The sequence below is a fragment of the Lampris incognitus genome, chromosome 4 (assembly GCF_029633865.1).
Source record: "Lampris incognitus isolate fLamInc1 chromosome 4, fLamInc1.hap2, whole genome shotgun sequence".
Classification (NCBI taxonomy): Eukaryota; Metazoa; Chordata; class Actinopteri; order Lampriformes; family Lampridae; genus Lampris; species Lampris incognitus.
In genome coordinates this window covers 48,232,153-48,249,609 of record NC_079214.1, presented here as the reverse complement: position 1 = coordinate 48,249,609, position 17,457 = coordinate 48,232,153, and the positions used below count along the sequence as shown (strand labels likewise).

Sequence of the window (17,457 nt, the reverse complement as noted above, 5' to 3'; positions counted from 1 at the left end):
CGTGGACTAGCCTCAGTAACTCCAGATGTGGTTCCCTCTCCTCCTTCTTCGCTTCAATCATTTTGAGTTGGTATTTTGCTTTTGTCAACTTTGAAAAATCTTCTTATATCCATTTCGACTTTTGGTTAGTTCACGCGCAGCAAAAACAGTGTATCGACTGAGCATACCTTACCCTACTGAAACTCGCGAGACACCTGCTGACGCAACACGTGACGGAAATGTGCAAAACAGATATGATTTGGATTGGATAGCCGCCTAACATAAAAAAGAAATCTTTCCTAAATTGAATTAAAAATTAGAATTTGGTAAATAGTGCACTGTGGTGACCCACATCTATATATCGAGAGACATTCACCTAAGAGGACGGTGTACCTTTAAGGGAAGAGGCGAGGCGTCAGATAATGCACTTCCGCTTCCGGTTCACAGTCAGTTCAGTGTCGTTGTCGAACGTATGACATGCAAAGTTGGAGCTAGTAAACTACCTCGACTACGTCTACTCTCACGTCTCCTGTCTCGTTGTTTTCTAACTCCACAGCACCAACATTAAATAATGCAATAACAATTTTGAATTACTGAGAGGATTTAACCATCTTGAAATAATTTGGGTGGAGGGGGGGGTATTGAATGTCGCTGGGGGGGGGGGGCTAAGCCTCGCTACAGCGCCCCCTTGGAGCCAGGCCTGCATCGAAGGTGTCTTCATATCCGCCGCAGAGCTATTTAGTTGACGTTGTGCATACTAATTTGCCAAGCTAAGTAAACATAGCAAGCTATTAGCTACCAACAGTGTTGGGAGGGTTACTTTTAAAATATATTCAGCTACAGATTACATGTAATGAAATGTTATTTGTAATGTATTCCGTTAGATTACTCAATGTGAGTAACGTATTCTAAATACTTTGGATTACGTTAATATTTTCTTACATTTTGTGTAACAGTATATGTAGCATTCACACAATACTACTTACTTGAGTAGACTATTCTGTTTCTTCTATTGTATCAACTGGCTGAGTGCATTTGAGTCACCTTAAATAAAGGCTAGAAGAGTATGTAAATACAAAAGATCTATGATTTTTTAATCTGGTAAAAAAAAAGAAAAAAAGAAAGAGAAGAACTTTTCCATGTCCTTTTCTTTATTTCCATAGCTGTTAGAATGAAAAACCTTAGACAAAGATGAAAATATAGCATACTGTTTTACAGTATTTACTGTTGAACTAACATTTAGGTATCACTTTCACTGCATTTTGTGTCGCAATCCTCTTAAAATAAGAATTGCACCAAAGAAAAAAAAATTAAGTAATCCATTAATTTACATAATGTAACTGTATTCTGAATACCATAAATTTAAATTGTAACTGTATTTGAATACAGTTACTCATATTTTGTATTCTAAATACGTAACGCCGTTACATGTATTCCGTTACTCTCCAACACTGGCTACCAATAACGGGATGAAATCAAGTTGTCAGTTACTGGCATTGTAAAACTAATACACATTATAGGGAAAGTGTCCCCTCCGGTGTTCAGGTATGATCAAATCATCCCACCCAAAATTATGGATAATGGTTTTATCCATATTTCTACTCAGCTGGGGACCAATGTTCAAAACAGTCACTTTCGTTTATACGTGTAGGTGATCAAAATTATTACTTCCATCTAATGTCCATTTGAATAGGCTGCATATAAAAGTTGGGAACATTAATGGATATGTCAGTGGTTTATGATGAGGCACAAAAAGTAATAAGCCTGTCCATAATGAGCGCAGAGCAATGCAGGATCCATGATTTTTAATGAATAGGCAGATTATTCTTCTTCATTATTATTCTTTATTTCAGGGAGGCTTGTATCTTGAATCCCTATTAGTATTATTTGCCATCAACTCAGTATGTCTTCCAACAGGGAAAGAAAAAAAAGCCTTTTATGATTTAGCAATTGAAAATATAATTCTCATCAATTGATGTCATGAAATGAATATTTCTGTAATATTATTGTAAATGTGTTTTAGGAGACTTGAAATGTTCTGGGAATGGACCCCCAGAACCCAGTGTCTGTTCGATCCTCCCAAATGCTGAACACATGGTTACAGCCTTGACATTTGACAAAAAAAACACACAAAAAAGCAACCTGCAAACATGAAACGTTTCCTGTGCATGCATGAAAATATCTTATTTACACCCCGAGGTGTGTTGTTTGTGGGAAATGATTTAAATTCACCAGTAAAAGACACACAAAACCACTTTCAAAATATAGTCAAATGCCATCCAGATACATGTAACCCTGTGGTTAAATTATAGGCCTTAGATATATTATATTGCACTATTAGATAAGAGTTTGGCCTATGTTTGTTATTTTGTTTACCTTTTGAATATGAATATATTATATTGTTGATATTGTTCTGCAAAACAGTTGTTTACCAATGTGAAATGCATTTACTTTTATTGGTGAAAACTTATCATTGTTGTGGTTGGTTGGCTGTGGAGAGAATAACGTACCTTGAATGTGATTGGTTGAGAGGGGAGCGGGGAACGTCAGCGCGAGCAGACTGAACTGGGAGAGAAAGGAGGTCACTCGTCCCCTGAGTGAGCAAAACGGAGCAGTTTGATGTCGAGTTGTTATATGCTATTTTGCGGTGAGAGAAATGTAATTGAAGTTTAGTGAACAGTGATGTGTGCGGGTGTCTGACCGAGACCCATCCCGGGAACTGTTTGTGTGGACTGGGGAGACAAACTGACTACTCGTCAGTCCCATATGTGGACCCGGCGACGTTACGGTGCGAGCTAGCCAGTCGGTGTTCGTTGCTAGCACAGCAAGACACCAAAGGACTGGATGCGGTAAGGGGCTTGCCCCACAGTGAGTCGGGCCGTCTTCTAGTTTAGCGAAGTAACGTTATCAGTTACAGTGTAGTGTTGTGTTCATGCGACCATCGAGGAACGCACAAGGAGTCGTCTGTTGCCGTGTTGTGCTGCCGAGGCGAGCGCACGGTTCGACCGTGAGATGGTGCTAACGGCTAACTAGCCAGTTAGCTAGGAGGGCTGCCGGCCTGACGTTCGCTGCTGCGCTGCGGCGGGAAGCGCGAGACGAAGAGGAGCATTCATTCTTTGTGAGTCCAAGCCGGATGTGCGGGCTCCCAGGGGGGCGAAGAGGGCAGTTTAGGACCCCAACGTACCCGATAAAGAAACAGGCCTGCAACTGGAGGTTGACTTTCTTTTATTTTTATTGCCGGCTTAGTTATAGGGTTGTTGAGCTGTATGCTAATGTGTTGGTCTGATTCATTTGTGTGTATATGAATGCATATGCTTGTTGGCCATTGAGGCTTATTACTTTCATTCATTCTAATAATTATTACTCATAATACATTTGTATATATAATTCTATGTACCTGTGTGAGTGTGGATTATTCATGTGTGTTTATTCCTGTGGTGTCTAGGCTATGGTAAGTGACATGTTGAGTTAGCCTTAAAGGGGCCGTCCACCATATTTTTACAACCTTAAAGGGCTAGTCCACCTTTTTACTGGAAGTAACCTAGTGACACCCAGAGATGTGTAGACCATAGTATATAACCTTAAAGGGCTAATACACCATATTTTAGAACCTTAAAGGGCTAGTCCACCGTTTTAATATAAGTTACTCGGTGACACATTGAGGTGTCTAGACCATGTTAGATTGCCTTAAAGGGGTCATATGCCATATTTAAGCGCTTTAAAGGGGTAGTCAACCTTTTTAGTTGGAGTTACCAGATGACACTGAAAGACATTTAGAGCCTTTAGAACATACTTTAAACACATAAGAAGCGAGGTTAGCATACTTCAATAGTTTATTGGATACCGAGTTGTATAGAGAACTCAGGAGCGTTGTCCTTGACAGTTAAAAGGGATAGATAACGCTACATACTGAAAAACACTTGCACACATAAACACTTGAGACACTTGCATGCATATATTTGTGTGTGTGTGTGGGAGGGGGGGTGAATGCATTTGTACGTGTGTTTGTGTGTGTGCTGTTTTGTGTGTGTGTGTGTGTGTGTTTGCGTGTGTTTCATATGAAAGTATGCGTGTACAGCAAAGATCGGTATGCCTTATCTCTATAAATACTAATACATACCAGTGCTACTTCCTCAACCATTCTCCACACTGCTTCAGTTTTGTTTCACTTTACTACCACAATCAGTTCAACTAGTTTTGCATGATTAGAGTGATGGTTCACTCTGCAGCGTTCTTGTCTCTGTTTTTGAACCTGGGTAATCTTCGCCATACCATGTCTGTAAGCAGTGTTAACGCTATGCACCCGAATGAACTGCTATGGAAACATCATACATTTTACATCAATTAAACTTATAAGGTTTCTTTAATTTGTTATAGTTTAATACTAACTGAATGTCTTCAACATATTCCACTAGACGGCGGCCGTTTTCTGACTTGGCAGAGCGGCTCTACGAAGTCAGCTTTACTGTAAAAGATTGTAACTTGGTTTGGTAACCAAATACATTTTGATGCTATGAGGTTCTACACCCATCTTCCACACTCACCCCCCCCCCAAGGGAATTTTTTTTTGTATTATCCAATTATGGCAAGCAAATGATGAGTCTGTTTTCAGTGGTCCGTACCAGTCCGTTATGACAGTCTGACAGGCAATTTAATTCCAATTTAACGATTTCTTTCCTGTACTGATTGGATGTCATTCCTCTGATATGTTTCTATGTTTCTGCTTGTGTCACACGGAGTGTGTGTGTGTGTGTGTGCGTGTGTGTGTGGGTGATGGGGCTCTTCCTGTATGAGGAAAATGTGTTTCCACACGAATGTTGTCAATTAGCACTGACTTGTTTTTTGTTTTGTTTTTTTAAAGAAAATTCCCATTTACAGTATTGCACAATGTATTGACTTAAATTCATGTTGCTAAATCCAGGGCCTGAACTGAAATGTCAAGCACAGCATTTTTGCCTTCCAGCTGATACCAGTCCAGCCTGGATCTTGTTTTGTCTGTGCTGCCCTGTGTTCAGGTCACCCAGACAGAGCTGGAGAGGCTGAAGTGCAGCTATAGGCAAGTTGTGAGAGACGCAACCCAAGCTAAGAGGAAGTACCAAGAGGCTGTTAAAGGTGGGATATTAAGGCAGTGTCTCACTTCTCTCAAACAGGAGCTCTGAAACCCTCTCACGCGGACAGCCTGACAAAGACAGTCACAGTCACACTCAACTGTCACCTTCTTTTTAATTGTACACTTCTTTTTTCTTTTTTTTGTGGCTAAAATGAAAATGAAATTTGCACAGCATGTCCATTCTGACATGATGTGTTTACGCATGTACCTTGGGTTATTTATTTTGCTTGTGTGTGTGTGTGTGTGTGTGTGTGTAGGGAAGGAGCGGGACAAGGCAAAGGAACGTTATGTGAAGGCTACACTGAAACTCCATGACTTGCATAATGAGTATGTGCTGTCTGTGCAAGCGGCCCAAGTGTACCATCAGAATCACTACGGTCAGATCCAGCCTGCCCTGCTCAGTGCACTTCAGAGCCTACAGCAGGAGATGGTGTTGATACTGTAAGCTAACTCTTTTTTTTTTTTACAGCCTCTATAGGGAAGGTACAGAAGTATGTGTGTGCGTGTGTGTGTGTCTGTGTGTGCGTGCGCGCGTGTGCGTGTGCGTGCACACACGAGCGAGAGAAAGTGAAAGATTGCATGAGATTTGTTAGCGTCAGTGCGACATTGAAAAACATTTTCTCTGATGGGGTGATGTTTCCAACGGTCATACTGAAGTTTTGCATGCATGTATGGTATCAATAGCCTATTTCTGTTTTTCCATCAATCTCTTCTTTCATTTCAGCCCTCATCTAAGTTTCCTTCCCTCATACACAGCACGAATAAGACAGGAATTCTAATCCTCATATTTCATCATCAGTCTTCATATGAATTATTTGTGTTGTCTCTGGTTTATATTTGCACAACCTGTGGTTCGCATGAAGCTTCTGCTGTATTGAGGGGCATCACAACAGTAAGACACTCTGTGATGAAATGGTAATGGGTAGCGAGTGTTATTTGCAGAGGCCCTGCATGTGTAATACTCCTTTCCAATAATGACCCCTGACCCAGGAAGGAGATCCTGCAAGAGTACTTTGACATTTGCAGCTTCCTCCACCACGACGTGGTGCATATTCACAGGGAGATGTCCTCCTCTCTGGTGGCCATAGACCCTCACACAGAATATGAGAGTTTCATCCACCAGAATAGGTACGCAACTGCAAGCACCTCTCCCGAAGACATCTACAAAAAAAAAAAAAAAAAGTGTAGAGAACCATGCTTTAAACCAGCATTGCAAGTAACTTTGTGTATGTGTTTGTGTGTGCTCTTGCTTATGTGTCCGTTGGTAGGTCCGTGGGAGAGATTGTTGCATGTGCAGAGTTTGACTGCAGTTTAATTGAAGATACAGAACAGCTAAATCCAAGGGAGCTAGAAATGAATGATCTCACACTTGAAAAAATTCAGCACAAGTGAGTACAAGCAGAGATTGGGCAACATCTAAAGTGAGTGTCCAACTCTTGTGCACACACAATACATTACCACCGTTAACACTGATCTCCAGTGATCTGCCACTACTCTCACCTTTCTAAATTTTTTCATTTTTTCCAAACTACTCTCTTCATCAACCATAGGAAGGGTCCTTGGCAGCAATTCCTTCCTCATCTCTAAAATCTGGTATTTCTGCCCCTTTCAGTTCATCTCTGCACCTTCCCACACACTTCCTCATAATCCTCTTTCCTCTCTCTCCATCCTCACCTCCCAGACTGACTTCGGTAGAGGAGGAGCTGATGGAATTGGCCAGGGCTGTTGGCTCACAGCAGGTGTCAGTCGATCAGATGGAGCTGGAGTTAGAGCAGGAGGAGGAGGGTGTAAGGAAGGGACAGAGGTGAGCTAACCTTGGACACAAGCCAAAATCAATTACCCTCTGATGTTATGCTGTCAAAATTGAGTGGAGGCTCAGAATTGTCCAGAATATTCTGTATTTGCTTGTCCCCCGGTGAGGAGGTTAAGTGTAGGGTCAGCTAGATGAGAGCACCTTGCAAGCTGGTAGGGATTCAGTGTCTCTCCCAAACTCATTTTAAAAGGGTAGATGCCTGCCAGCAAGGAGGCTTGAACCTCACTTCATCTGGCTCAAGAACTTCCTGTCTAGCCATAAACTACCGGCCCTCTGCCTCCCTGTACATATCTCTTTAAACAGTGAAGATGAGCAAAAAATGGAACAAATTATTGCTCACTGCTCACATAAGTGGCAGTCTCTCCTATCAGTGTGACTTGGATTGCATTTGAATGAGCTATGGCTGAGTAAGCGGTATGATCTCAGAAACGAATAACCTGTCGTATATGACAGATTATAATTCGGGGACACAGTCAAAATTAAGGAACTCCCTCCTCTCATTTGTCCTCATGAAGCTGTCTGAAGGTATTGAAACTTCCTCATCCTGCAGGAGCTATGAAGTCATTAACAACATCTGTAGGACAGATAGAAACACTGCTGTGATCGGCAGCGACCCGATGTGAGAGGAGCCGGGGTGTGTATTTAGTCGTGGTGGTGGGAATGTGTGGAGGACTGGAGTGTGGGGTGGGGAAATTGATTGACCTTAGTCATCCGGGTGACAAAAATCTCTGAAAATCAAGTTAACTGCATTTTTCCTCGGTCGGGGCGCCTGTTCGGGGGGGGGGGGATAGCGTGATCCCCCCACACGCTACATCCCCCTGGCAAAACTCCTCCCTGTCAGGTGAAAAGAAGTGGCTGGCGACTCCACATGTATCGGCGGAGGCATGTGGTAGTCTGCAGCTCTCCCCGGATCGGCAGAGGGGGTGGAGCAGCGACCGGGATGGCTCAGAAGAGTGGGGTAATTGTGGAGAAAAAGGGGGGGGGGTGTTCTTGCTATGGGTGTTGTTATGGGCAGTGACAGTTGTTGCCGAGCATAAGGCTGACATTCGCTCACCAGAATTGCTCATGAGACCTCCAGTTCATGCTTGAAACCACTGTATGCCAGCGTGTTGCCTTTCTCCACTGTAAGGGTGTACCAGTTCAGCAAGAGACATGCACTAGAGGAGGGTCGACATCAGGTTGCACTGTCCCTGGCCGCCAGAGCCAAGCTTGAGGCTCAGAGGCTGCTGCTGAAGGAGAAGCTGGACCGGCTGGGGACGAGTGAGCCCCCCTCTGGCCTGCAGCTGGATGAGGACTGCGCCACAGTTTCTACCAACATCCCCAGAGTATGTTCACTTGTTTGGATTCTTTCTTTGTCTTTATTGTATTTTAACCCAATTGTTCACCCTGTCAGTCTGGAATGAAGAGAATGAGAAAGAATTTGCCTTGCCCTCCCCCCCTTTCCCCCTCAAAATCTCTCACTGACGTCTCATAAATAAACGCTGCATGCACAAACAAGAAAGCATGACAAAGTACTTATCGTACCTGTTTTCATACTGTTATAAAGGTTAGTAATGCCTGTTGTGACAAAGCACCTAGCATACCTGCTGTCACAATGTTATGCTTGCTGAAAAGCAAAAAAAAAAAAACAAAACTAAGCAACCCATATATTTTGGCTTTCTTTTTAGATTTACTAAAATAAGGGCAAGCTTACTTAAATGTTGGCTAGTAACGTTTTTTTTGTCTTCTGCAAGTGAAACCAGTGCATTGACTGTCATTCACTCAAAGCTACGCTCCTGAAGATGTAAACAAACATCATTTTTTCATTCTTTCTCCCGCAGGCATATTTTGAGATGATAGCAAATATATGAATGCCCAATTCATTAATTTTTTTTCCGCCATTTGAATGGTTATTGTCTATCAGGACTTTAATGGTGAAATGACACGGCACATAATGTTTTATGTCTTCAACATAGCAGCCAAATGCAGAAGAATAAGGCAGGTAGTGTCGAGCTGGAAGAGGAAGCAAAGTTATGACTAACAAGCAGCTATATAGATAGCAGCATAAAATCACAGAAGATCTTTATTGACAAATACTTGAACATTAATAGCAAAAATCCAGATGCAACCATGTTTTTTTTTTTTTTTGCTCTGTGGTGGGGAAGGTGCTGCTGACACAACTGCACTTCAGCCCTGTCCACCTCAGTGCCAATATGGATCAGTCTGTCCATCCATCTGTCACGTGGGATATGTCAGTAATCACCGACTGCATTTTGATGAAACTTGGACTAATGCTGCGTCGTGACACACAATTATGAAATAACGACTTGTTCAACATAGACCCTCTGAGAGCCAACAAGATCCCTAACTGTATGCACGCAACATTTTCCCACAATTTGAGCAAGACTTTCGAAATGTGGTACACACACACACACACATTTCCCCCATCAGAACTTTTTCTGCTTCTAGCAACATGAAGCATAGCACTTTTCCCTTTTATTTCTGCTAATTTACTTCTTTCTTTTTTTTTGTTGTTTTTTTGCATAGTCCACTTCCATTATCTCAATTTCCACGAGTTGAAAGTTTCTAAATTATGGTTTCAGGGGGACCCCTTCACTGTATATAACAAAATACTGAACCATAGCATTTTGTCATAGTGCTCCCCACAGGACATCATCGTGAAATCACCTGACTCCTCTTAGATTTGATCCAGTATAACTCTTCTTCCCTTGCACCTAGACACACACCATGACACACATGTATACACACCATGCATGAATCTCTTCAAGTTGAACATTCGTCCCTCATAATCAGGTTAAAGTACTTGGGGAAGTGATGTGTTTTGCGTTGGAAAAAACATCAGTAAAGAAGGGCAGGTTATAACTCTAGCTTTAACTCTCAGATTATATTGGGAGGGAGTGGGACACGCCTTCATTTGCAGGGGTCACAAAATGTTTACTGTTGTTTCACCACATGCATTTGAATTGCGTGGTCTCACAACAACAATCTGTAGCAATGTGGCTTTGAAGCAGGCCAAGAAGTGGGCCAGTAGGATAGTGGTGGACCCATCACACCCGGCTCACTGCCTCATCAGAAAACTTCCATCCGGCCACAGGTTCTGCTCCATCATGACCTGCTCCCACCAGACACCTGAACAGTTTTTTCCCTAAGGCTATCACTCTCCTCACAAACCCATCTTAGCTCCCACTTTATCCTGACTGCCCTCCACGCATCATCACCAATGCCCCCCCCCACACACACACACAAACACACTGTGTAGGATGGTACAACCCCTACTATGGACCCAACCGTCCTGTCAGGACTGTGCAATATGTGGCATGTTGTAGCATAAATTAGTATATATATATTTTTTTTAAATTTATGGTTATTTTTATTTTAGTACGTTTCTCCTTCTACTTTCACTTTTACATAATCTTAGTGTGTCCTTCCATATCTTATTCTGCTTTCTATTCTGCAACTATTCTATTCTGCAACTTCCTGTGTACATGGTGCTTTTGGCAAATAAAGCAATTCTGATTCTGAATACATTCACAGCAAATATATATATATATAATCCAGTTAGTCAAGTACATTTTCTTGCTTATAGCATGAAACAGGCTTGTACTGTCTCATAGAAAATTTACTTGACTCACTGGATTATTTTGCTCCTTATTTGTTGAGCACTATTCCTAACGTTGAGTGTTTCTTTTAACCAAGTTTTATATATATATATATATATATACATATATAGCGTTTTTTTTATTTCTTCCTGAAACCGTCAATGGTGTTATAAGTGCTCAACTAATGAGCGGAATATCAAAACAGATACAGGGAAAAAAAAGTTTTAATACACTGCAGTATAGGTCTGTTTCATGCGTCACACACTCATCAGCTGCTAAATGAGCGCACGACGCATGAAACAGGCCTATACTGCAATGTATTAAAACTTTTTTTCCTGTATCTGTGTTGATATATATATATATATACACTACCGTTCAAAAGTTTGGGATCACATTGAAATGTCCATATTTTTGAAGGAAAAGCACTGTACTTTTCAATGAAGATAACTTTAAACTAGTCTTAACTTTAAAGAAACACACTCTATACATTGCTAATGTGGTAAATGACTATTCTAGCTGCAAATGTCTGGTTTTTGGTGCAATATCTACATAGGTGTATAGAGGCCCATTTCAAGCAACTATCACTCCAGTGTTCTAATGGTACAATGTGTTTGCTCATTGGCTCAGAAGGCTAATTGATGATTAGAAAACCCTTGTGCAATCATGTTCACACATCTGAAAACAGTTTAGCTCGTTACAGAAGCTACAAAACTGACCTTCCTTTGAGCAGATTGAGTTTCTGGAGCATCACATTTGTGGGGTCAATTAAACGCTCAAAATGGCCAGAAAAAGAGAACTTTCATCTGAAACTCGACAGTCTATTCTTGTTCTTAGAAATGAAGGCTATTCCATGCGAGAAATTGAAGATTTCCTACACCGGTGTGTACTACTCCCTTCAGAGGACAGCACAAACAGGCTCTAACCAGAGTAGAAAAAGAAGTGGGAGGCCGCGTTGCACAACTGAGCAAGAAGATAAGTACATTAGAGTCTCTAGTTTGAGAAACAGACGCCTCACAGGTCCCCAACTGGCATCTTCATTAAATAGTACCCGCAAAACACCAGTGTCAACATCTACAGTGAAGAGGCGGCTGCGGGATTCTGGGCTTCAGGGCAGAGTGGCAAAGAAAAAGCCATATCTGAGACTGACCAATAAAAGAAAAAGATTAAGATGGGCAAAAGAACACAGACATTGGACAGAGGAAGACTGGAAAAAAGTGTTGTGGACGGATGAATCCAAGTTTGAGGTGTTTGGATCACAAAGAAGAACGTTTGTGAGACGCAGAACAAATGAAAAGATGCTGGAAGAATGCCTGACGCCATCTGTTAAGCATGGTGGAGGTAATGTGATGGTCTGGGGTTGCTTTGGTGCTGGTAAGGTGGGAGATTTGTACAGGGTAAAAGGGATTCTGAATAAGGAAGGCTATCACTCCATTTTGCAACGCCATGCCATACCCAGTGGACAGCGCTTGATTGGAGCCAATTTCATCCTACAACAGGACAATGACCCTAAACACACCTCCAAATTGTGCAAGAACTATTTAGAGCAGAAGCAGGCAGCTGGTATTCTATCGGTAATGGAGTGGCCAGCGCAGTCACCAGATCTGAACCCCATTGAGCTGTTGTGGGAGCAGCTTGACCGTATGGTACGCCAGAAGTGCCCATCCAACCAATCCAACTTGTGGGAGCTGCTTCTGGAAGCGTGGGGTGCAATTTCTCCAGATTACCTCAACAAATTAACAGCTAGAATGCCAAAGGTCTGCAATGCTGTAATTGCTGCAAATGGAGGATTCTTTGACGAAAGCAAAGTTTGATGTAAAAAAAATCTTATTTCAAATACAAATCATTATTTCTAACCTTGTCAATGTCTTGACTCTATTTTCTATTCATTTCACAACATATGGTGGTGAATAAGTGTGACTTTTCATGGAAAACACAAAATTGTTTGGGTGATCCCAAACTTTTGAACGGTAGTGTGTGTATATATATATATATATATATATATATATATATATATATATATATATATATATGTGTGTGTGTGTGTCTTTGTGTGTGTGTGTGTCTTTGTGTGTGTGTGTACATATATACAGATACATATATACAGATACATATATATACATATATATACATATATATATATATATATACACACATATACATATATATATATAGTAAAATAACACGCTGTGTTATGTATTTGTGCTTCTACTCTGTGTTTTCAGGAACAGGAAAGGAACAGCCTTAAACTGCTCAGTATGGATGGGATCATGAACCACCTAGGTGGTCTGTTTAAACCCAAATATCCGGTAACTCGTGCTGACTGTCGAGACACAACTGTTACCTGGTACCATCAAGTGTGACTGTTCCTTTGGGGACATCAATAGTCCTACATGACATCCAAGCTTATACAGTGAACAGGGATTTTTCCCTTTCCAAGTCTTCACATGAATTACAGTGAAGCATAAAAAGAATGCCATACTCACACTCAATACAATTAAAGTTTCTATTTCTGCACCCTTGTATAACTCACACTTCTTCTTATGCAGAAAACAATTGATCATGTCTTGGTGTAAACACCAAAGCTTCAAAGCTTACTTCCCTATCATGGGATTTTCTTCCATTTTAGGGCCTAATGAGGGCAACTATGTGTAGGATCTGCTGTTCAATACTGCCTGCCCCTAAATCATTTTTATTCTTTGTTTTCATGCTGTCACATTACATGTCAACCATTTTATCACTCCAAAGAGTAAATATTTTATAAAGAAAAGTAATCCTGCGCTCCGCAACCAAATTTCCCGATAGTAAAAGGCCTCCTGCAATATTTTCTCTTGTTTTTTAAGGCTGAAAGTGATTTAAGTGATCATCTTTTAAATGTACTAATGAATATGTAAAAGCTACACCATACAGAATATGGTGTCTAAATCTTTAAGATTTACTCTTAATCTGATTTCAAATGTTGGCTTATTTTGGCAAAATGTGACTCAGTACTTGATTTCTCACAGGTTCCTCCAACTTTCATGTTGTATTTAGGGCAGGAAGGGAGAAGCAGGTTGATTATTTAAGGTGTTATGGACTGTAATCAATCAAAGAAGTAACCTACATCTCTTTTAGTTTCATTAGCGCGATTTCAGTGTTCAGTCTGTCGTTAATTACGCTGGTTTTGTTTTCTCAAGATACCCCCGGCCCTCACCCTAGTCCCCGAGGTTGAGCGTCCTCTGGGGCAGCAGGACTGGTACCATGGAGCAATCCCTCGCCTGGAGGTCCAGGAGCTGCTAAAGAACGATGGAGACTTCCTGGTCAGACAGAGTCAAGGCAAACAGGAGTACGTCCTCTCTGTCCACTCGGGTGGCAGCTGCAAGCATTTCCTCATACAGAGAACTGACGTGAGTCAATCTGAGACCACACCAGGGAAACAGAATAGTACTGCTGGACTACGGGTTGTACATGTATACAAGACACTGATTTTACAAATATTATGTGTGTGTGTGTGTGTGTGTGTGGGGGGGGGGTGCACTACATTATGTTATGGGAAGGTGGATGTTAGCAATTAAGAAAAAAAATTGTGAGTGTGTGTGTGTGTGTATATATATATATACACTACCGTTCAAAAGTTTGGGATCACCCAAACAATTTCGTGTTTTCCATGAAAAGTCACACTTATTCACCACCATATGTTGTGAAATGAATAGAAAATAGAGTCAAGACATTGACAAGGTTAGAAATAATGATTTGTATTTGAAATAAGATTTTTTTTACATCAAACTTTGCTTTCGTCAAAGAATCCTCCATTTGCAGCAATTACAGCATTGCAGACCTTTGGCATTCTAGCTGTTAATTTGTTGAGGTAATCTGGAGAAATTGCACCCCACGCTTCCAGAAGCAGCTCCCACAAGTTGGATTGGTTGGATGGGCACTTCTTTGAGCAGATTGAATTTCTGGAGCATCACATTTGTGGGGTCAATTAAACGCTCAAAATGGCCAGAAAAAGAGAACTTTCATCTGAAACTCGACAGTCTATTCTTGTTCTTAGAAATGAAGGCTATTCCATGCGAGAAATTGCTAAGAAATTGAAGATTTCCTACACCGGTGTGTACTACTCCCTTCAGAGGACAGCACAAACAGGCTCTAACAGGTACTATTTAATGAAGATGCCAGTTGGGGACCTGTGAGGCCTCTGTTTCTCAAACTAGAGACTCTAATGTACTTATCTTCTTGCTCAGTTGTGCAACGCGGCCTCCCACTTCTTTTTCTACTCTGGTTAGAGCCTGTTTGTGCTGTCCTCTGAAGGGAGTAGTACACACCGGTGTAGGAAATCTTCAATTTCTTAGCAATTTCTCGCATGGAATAGCCTTCATTTCTAAGAACAAGAATAGACTGTCGAGTTTCAGATGAAAGTTCTCTTTTTCTGGCCATTTTGAGCGTTTAATTGACCCCACAAATGTGATGCTCCAGAAACTCAATCTGCTCAAAGAAGTGCCCATCCAACCAATCCAACTTGTGGGAGCTGCTTCTGGAAGCGTGGGGTGCAATTTCTCCAGATTACCTCAACAAATTAACAGCTAGAATGCCAAAGGTCTGCAATGCTGTAATTGCTGCAAATGGAGGATTCTTTGACGAAAGCAAAGTTTGATGTAAAAAAAAATCTTATTTCAAATACAAATCATTATTTCTAACCTTGTCAATGTCTTGACTCTATTTTCTATTCATTTCACAACATATGGTGGTGAATAAGTGTGACTTTTCATGGAAAACACAAAATTGTTTGGGTGATCCCAAACTTTTGAACGGTAGTGTATATATATATATATATACATACATACATACATACATACATACATACATATATACATATAGTATATAACTTTGTTAAAAGAAACACTCAACGGTAGGGAAAGTGCTCAACAAATAAGGAGCAAAATAACCCAGTAATGTAAATTCTTTAAATTCGTTAATGGACAGGCTTGTACTGTCTATTAAAGAATTTACTTGAATCACTGGATTTTATATATATGTGTGTGCGTGTGTGTGTGTGTGTGTGTGTGTGTGTGTGTGTGTGTGTATGTCTATATATATATATATATATATATATATATATAATGTATAAAAGGTTCTGGGTTCGAGCCCTGGGGTAGTCCAACCTTGGGGATTGTCCTGGGTCGTCCTATGTGTGGAGTTTGCCTGTTCTCCCCGTGTCTGTGCGGATTTCCTCCGGTTGCTCCGGTTTCCTCGCACAGTCCAAAGGCATGCAGATCAGATGAATCAGCCGTGCTAAATTGTCCCTAGGTGTGTGTGTGTGGGGGGGGGGGGGGCTGTGATGGCCTGGCAGCCTGTCCAGGGTGTCTCCCCGCCTGCCACCTAATGACTGCTTGGATAGGCTCCAGCATCCCCGCGACCCTGAGAGCAGGATAAGCGGTTTGGATAATGGATGGATGGATATATATTTGTATATATATATATATGAGAGAGAGAGAGAATGCCCCTAAGGTTTTTTGGTGTGTGCGCACTTTTCCGTTTTTGTATTCCTGTGTGTGCATGTACATCTGTATGTGGGTGTGTCAATAGAATTTTTACCGTCTGGATGGAGAAGGCTTCAACAGTATCCCCCTGCTGGTGCATCACCTAGTCTCCACATGTCAACATGTCACCAGGAGGACAGACATTGTTCTTAAGAACCCTGTCCTTAAGGTATCCTTCAGTCACCTTCGCATACTCAGATGCGCCCGCACACACACACACACACACACACACACACACACACACACACACACAGATTCAAAATATAATCTCACACTTTTGTGGACATGGGAGGAGACAGTTTCCTAAAATAAAACCCTCATTTTGTATCTGGGATGTTGCTCAATATTATCCATCAAACACTGTTTCAGACAACGTGCTGCCTAGGCACATGCTGTGCAGCTGTAGCACCATTATGTTCATCAAAGCATCCACTAGTGCCACAACACAGAGGGATGGATGCACACTTACACTCCTTCTGTATCCCCATTCTGACCTACTTTCCCTCCCATTCTCACCGTCCTCTCTGCTCCTCTCACTGCTCTGTGTTTCTGTGTTTAATTCTCTTTTCCTCAGGACAAGTGGGTACTGGAACATGATGGTATCATCTTGGGACCCAGCATCGGGCGGGTGGGTAATCTGGACATCTGCTAGTGTAAAGATGAACTGATTATTATTTTACTAGGCCTCAACTTCTTCTACAACTTTTTGTGTTATTAATTTACAACTGCGTCAGTGCAGCAGTGAAGTTCGTTAGTGTCCTTAACTCCACTTTAGGTGTCGGTTTCCTGGAAATGTATTTATCATGTTCGCTGGTAACGTCGTTACATTTCTTTACATGTTTTGTCTGTGGCTGAAGGCCATTGTGTTTCTCTATTGACCAGGGTAATTTTGGGGAAGTATACAGCGGCCGTCTCAGCTCTGATAACAGCCCCGTCGCTGTGAAAGCCTGCAGAGAGAACTTGGCCCCAGAGCACAAGAGCAGGTTCCTGATGGAAGCCAGGTTTGAACCCATGCACACGCATGCAATTCTCCACACAAACACACGTGTGCACACACTTTGATGTCTGATTCATGAGGCATGCTTTTATTGGAAGGAAGAGGGTTTTTCTTTGTTCTTGTATCTTTTCCGCTCTTCATTATTACTCACACTTCCCCTTTCCTGAAGGATATTGAAGCAGTATGACCATCCTAACATTGTGAAGCTGATTGGGGTGTGCACACAGAAACAGCCAATCTACATCATCATGGAGTTAGTGCAAGGTACATATTCACACAGGATACAGGTTGTGTCTCGGTAGTCACTGTTTCCACATCTCCACCACAACTACAGGGTTTCCTTCTGTTTTCTGTGATAAAGAAGTAATTATTGTTTGCTTCCTCTCTCTTTTCCTCCAGTCATCATTGTATGGGCATTAGCCAGAAGCCGATTTTGAAAGGCT

At 41.6% G+C, this 17,457-nt stretch overlaps 1 protein-coding gene across 1 annotated transcript in view; it reads left to right on the top strand.

The window, feature by feature from the left end:
- Positions 1-17,457, top strand: part of fes (FES proto-oncogene, tyrosine kinase) — a 28,105-nt gene that overhangs the window by 5,972 nt on the left and 4,676 nt on the right. The window contains exons 3-14 of the mRNA XM_056278976.1: positions 4,995-5,091; positions 5,347-5,530; positions 6,080-6,217; positions 6,358-6,477; positions 6,771-6,893; positions 8,032-8,227; positions 12,730-12,807; positions 13,675-13,884; positions 16,064-16,186; positions 16,592-16,645; positions 16,900-17,018; positions 17,184-17,278. Of these exons, the coding sequence (XP_056134951.1) occupies positions 4,995-5,091; positions 5,347-5,530; positions 6,080-6,217; positions 6,358-6,477; positions 6,771-6,893; positions 8,032-8,227; positions 12,730-12,807; positions 13,675-13,884; positions 16,064-16,186; positions 16,592-16,645; positions 16,900-17,018; positions 17,184-17,278 (1,537 nt within the window). The remainder of the gene's footprint in view (positions 1-4,994; positions 5,092-5,346; positions 5,531-6,079; positions 6,218-6,357; positions 6,478-6,770; positions 6,894-8,031; positions 8,228-12,729; positions 12,808-13,674; positions 13,885-16,063; positions 16,187-16,591; positions 16,646-16,899; positions 17,019-17,183; positions 17,279-17,457) is intronic.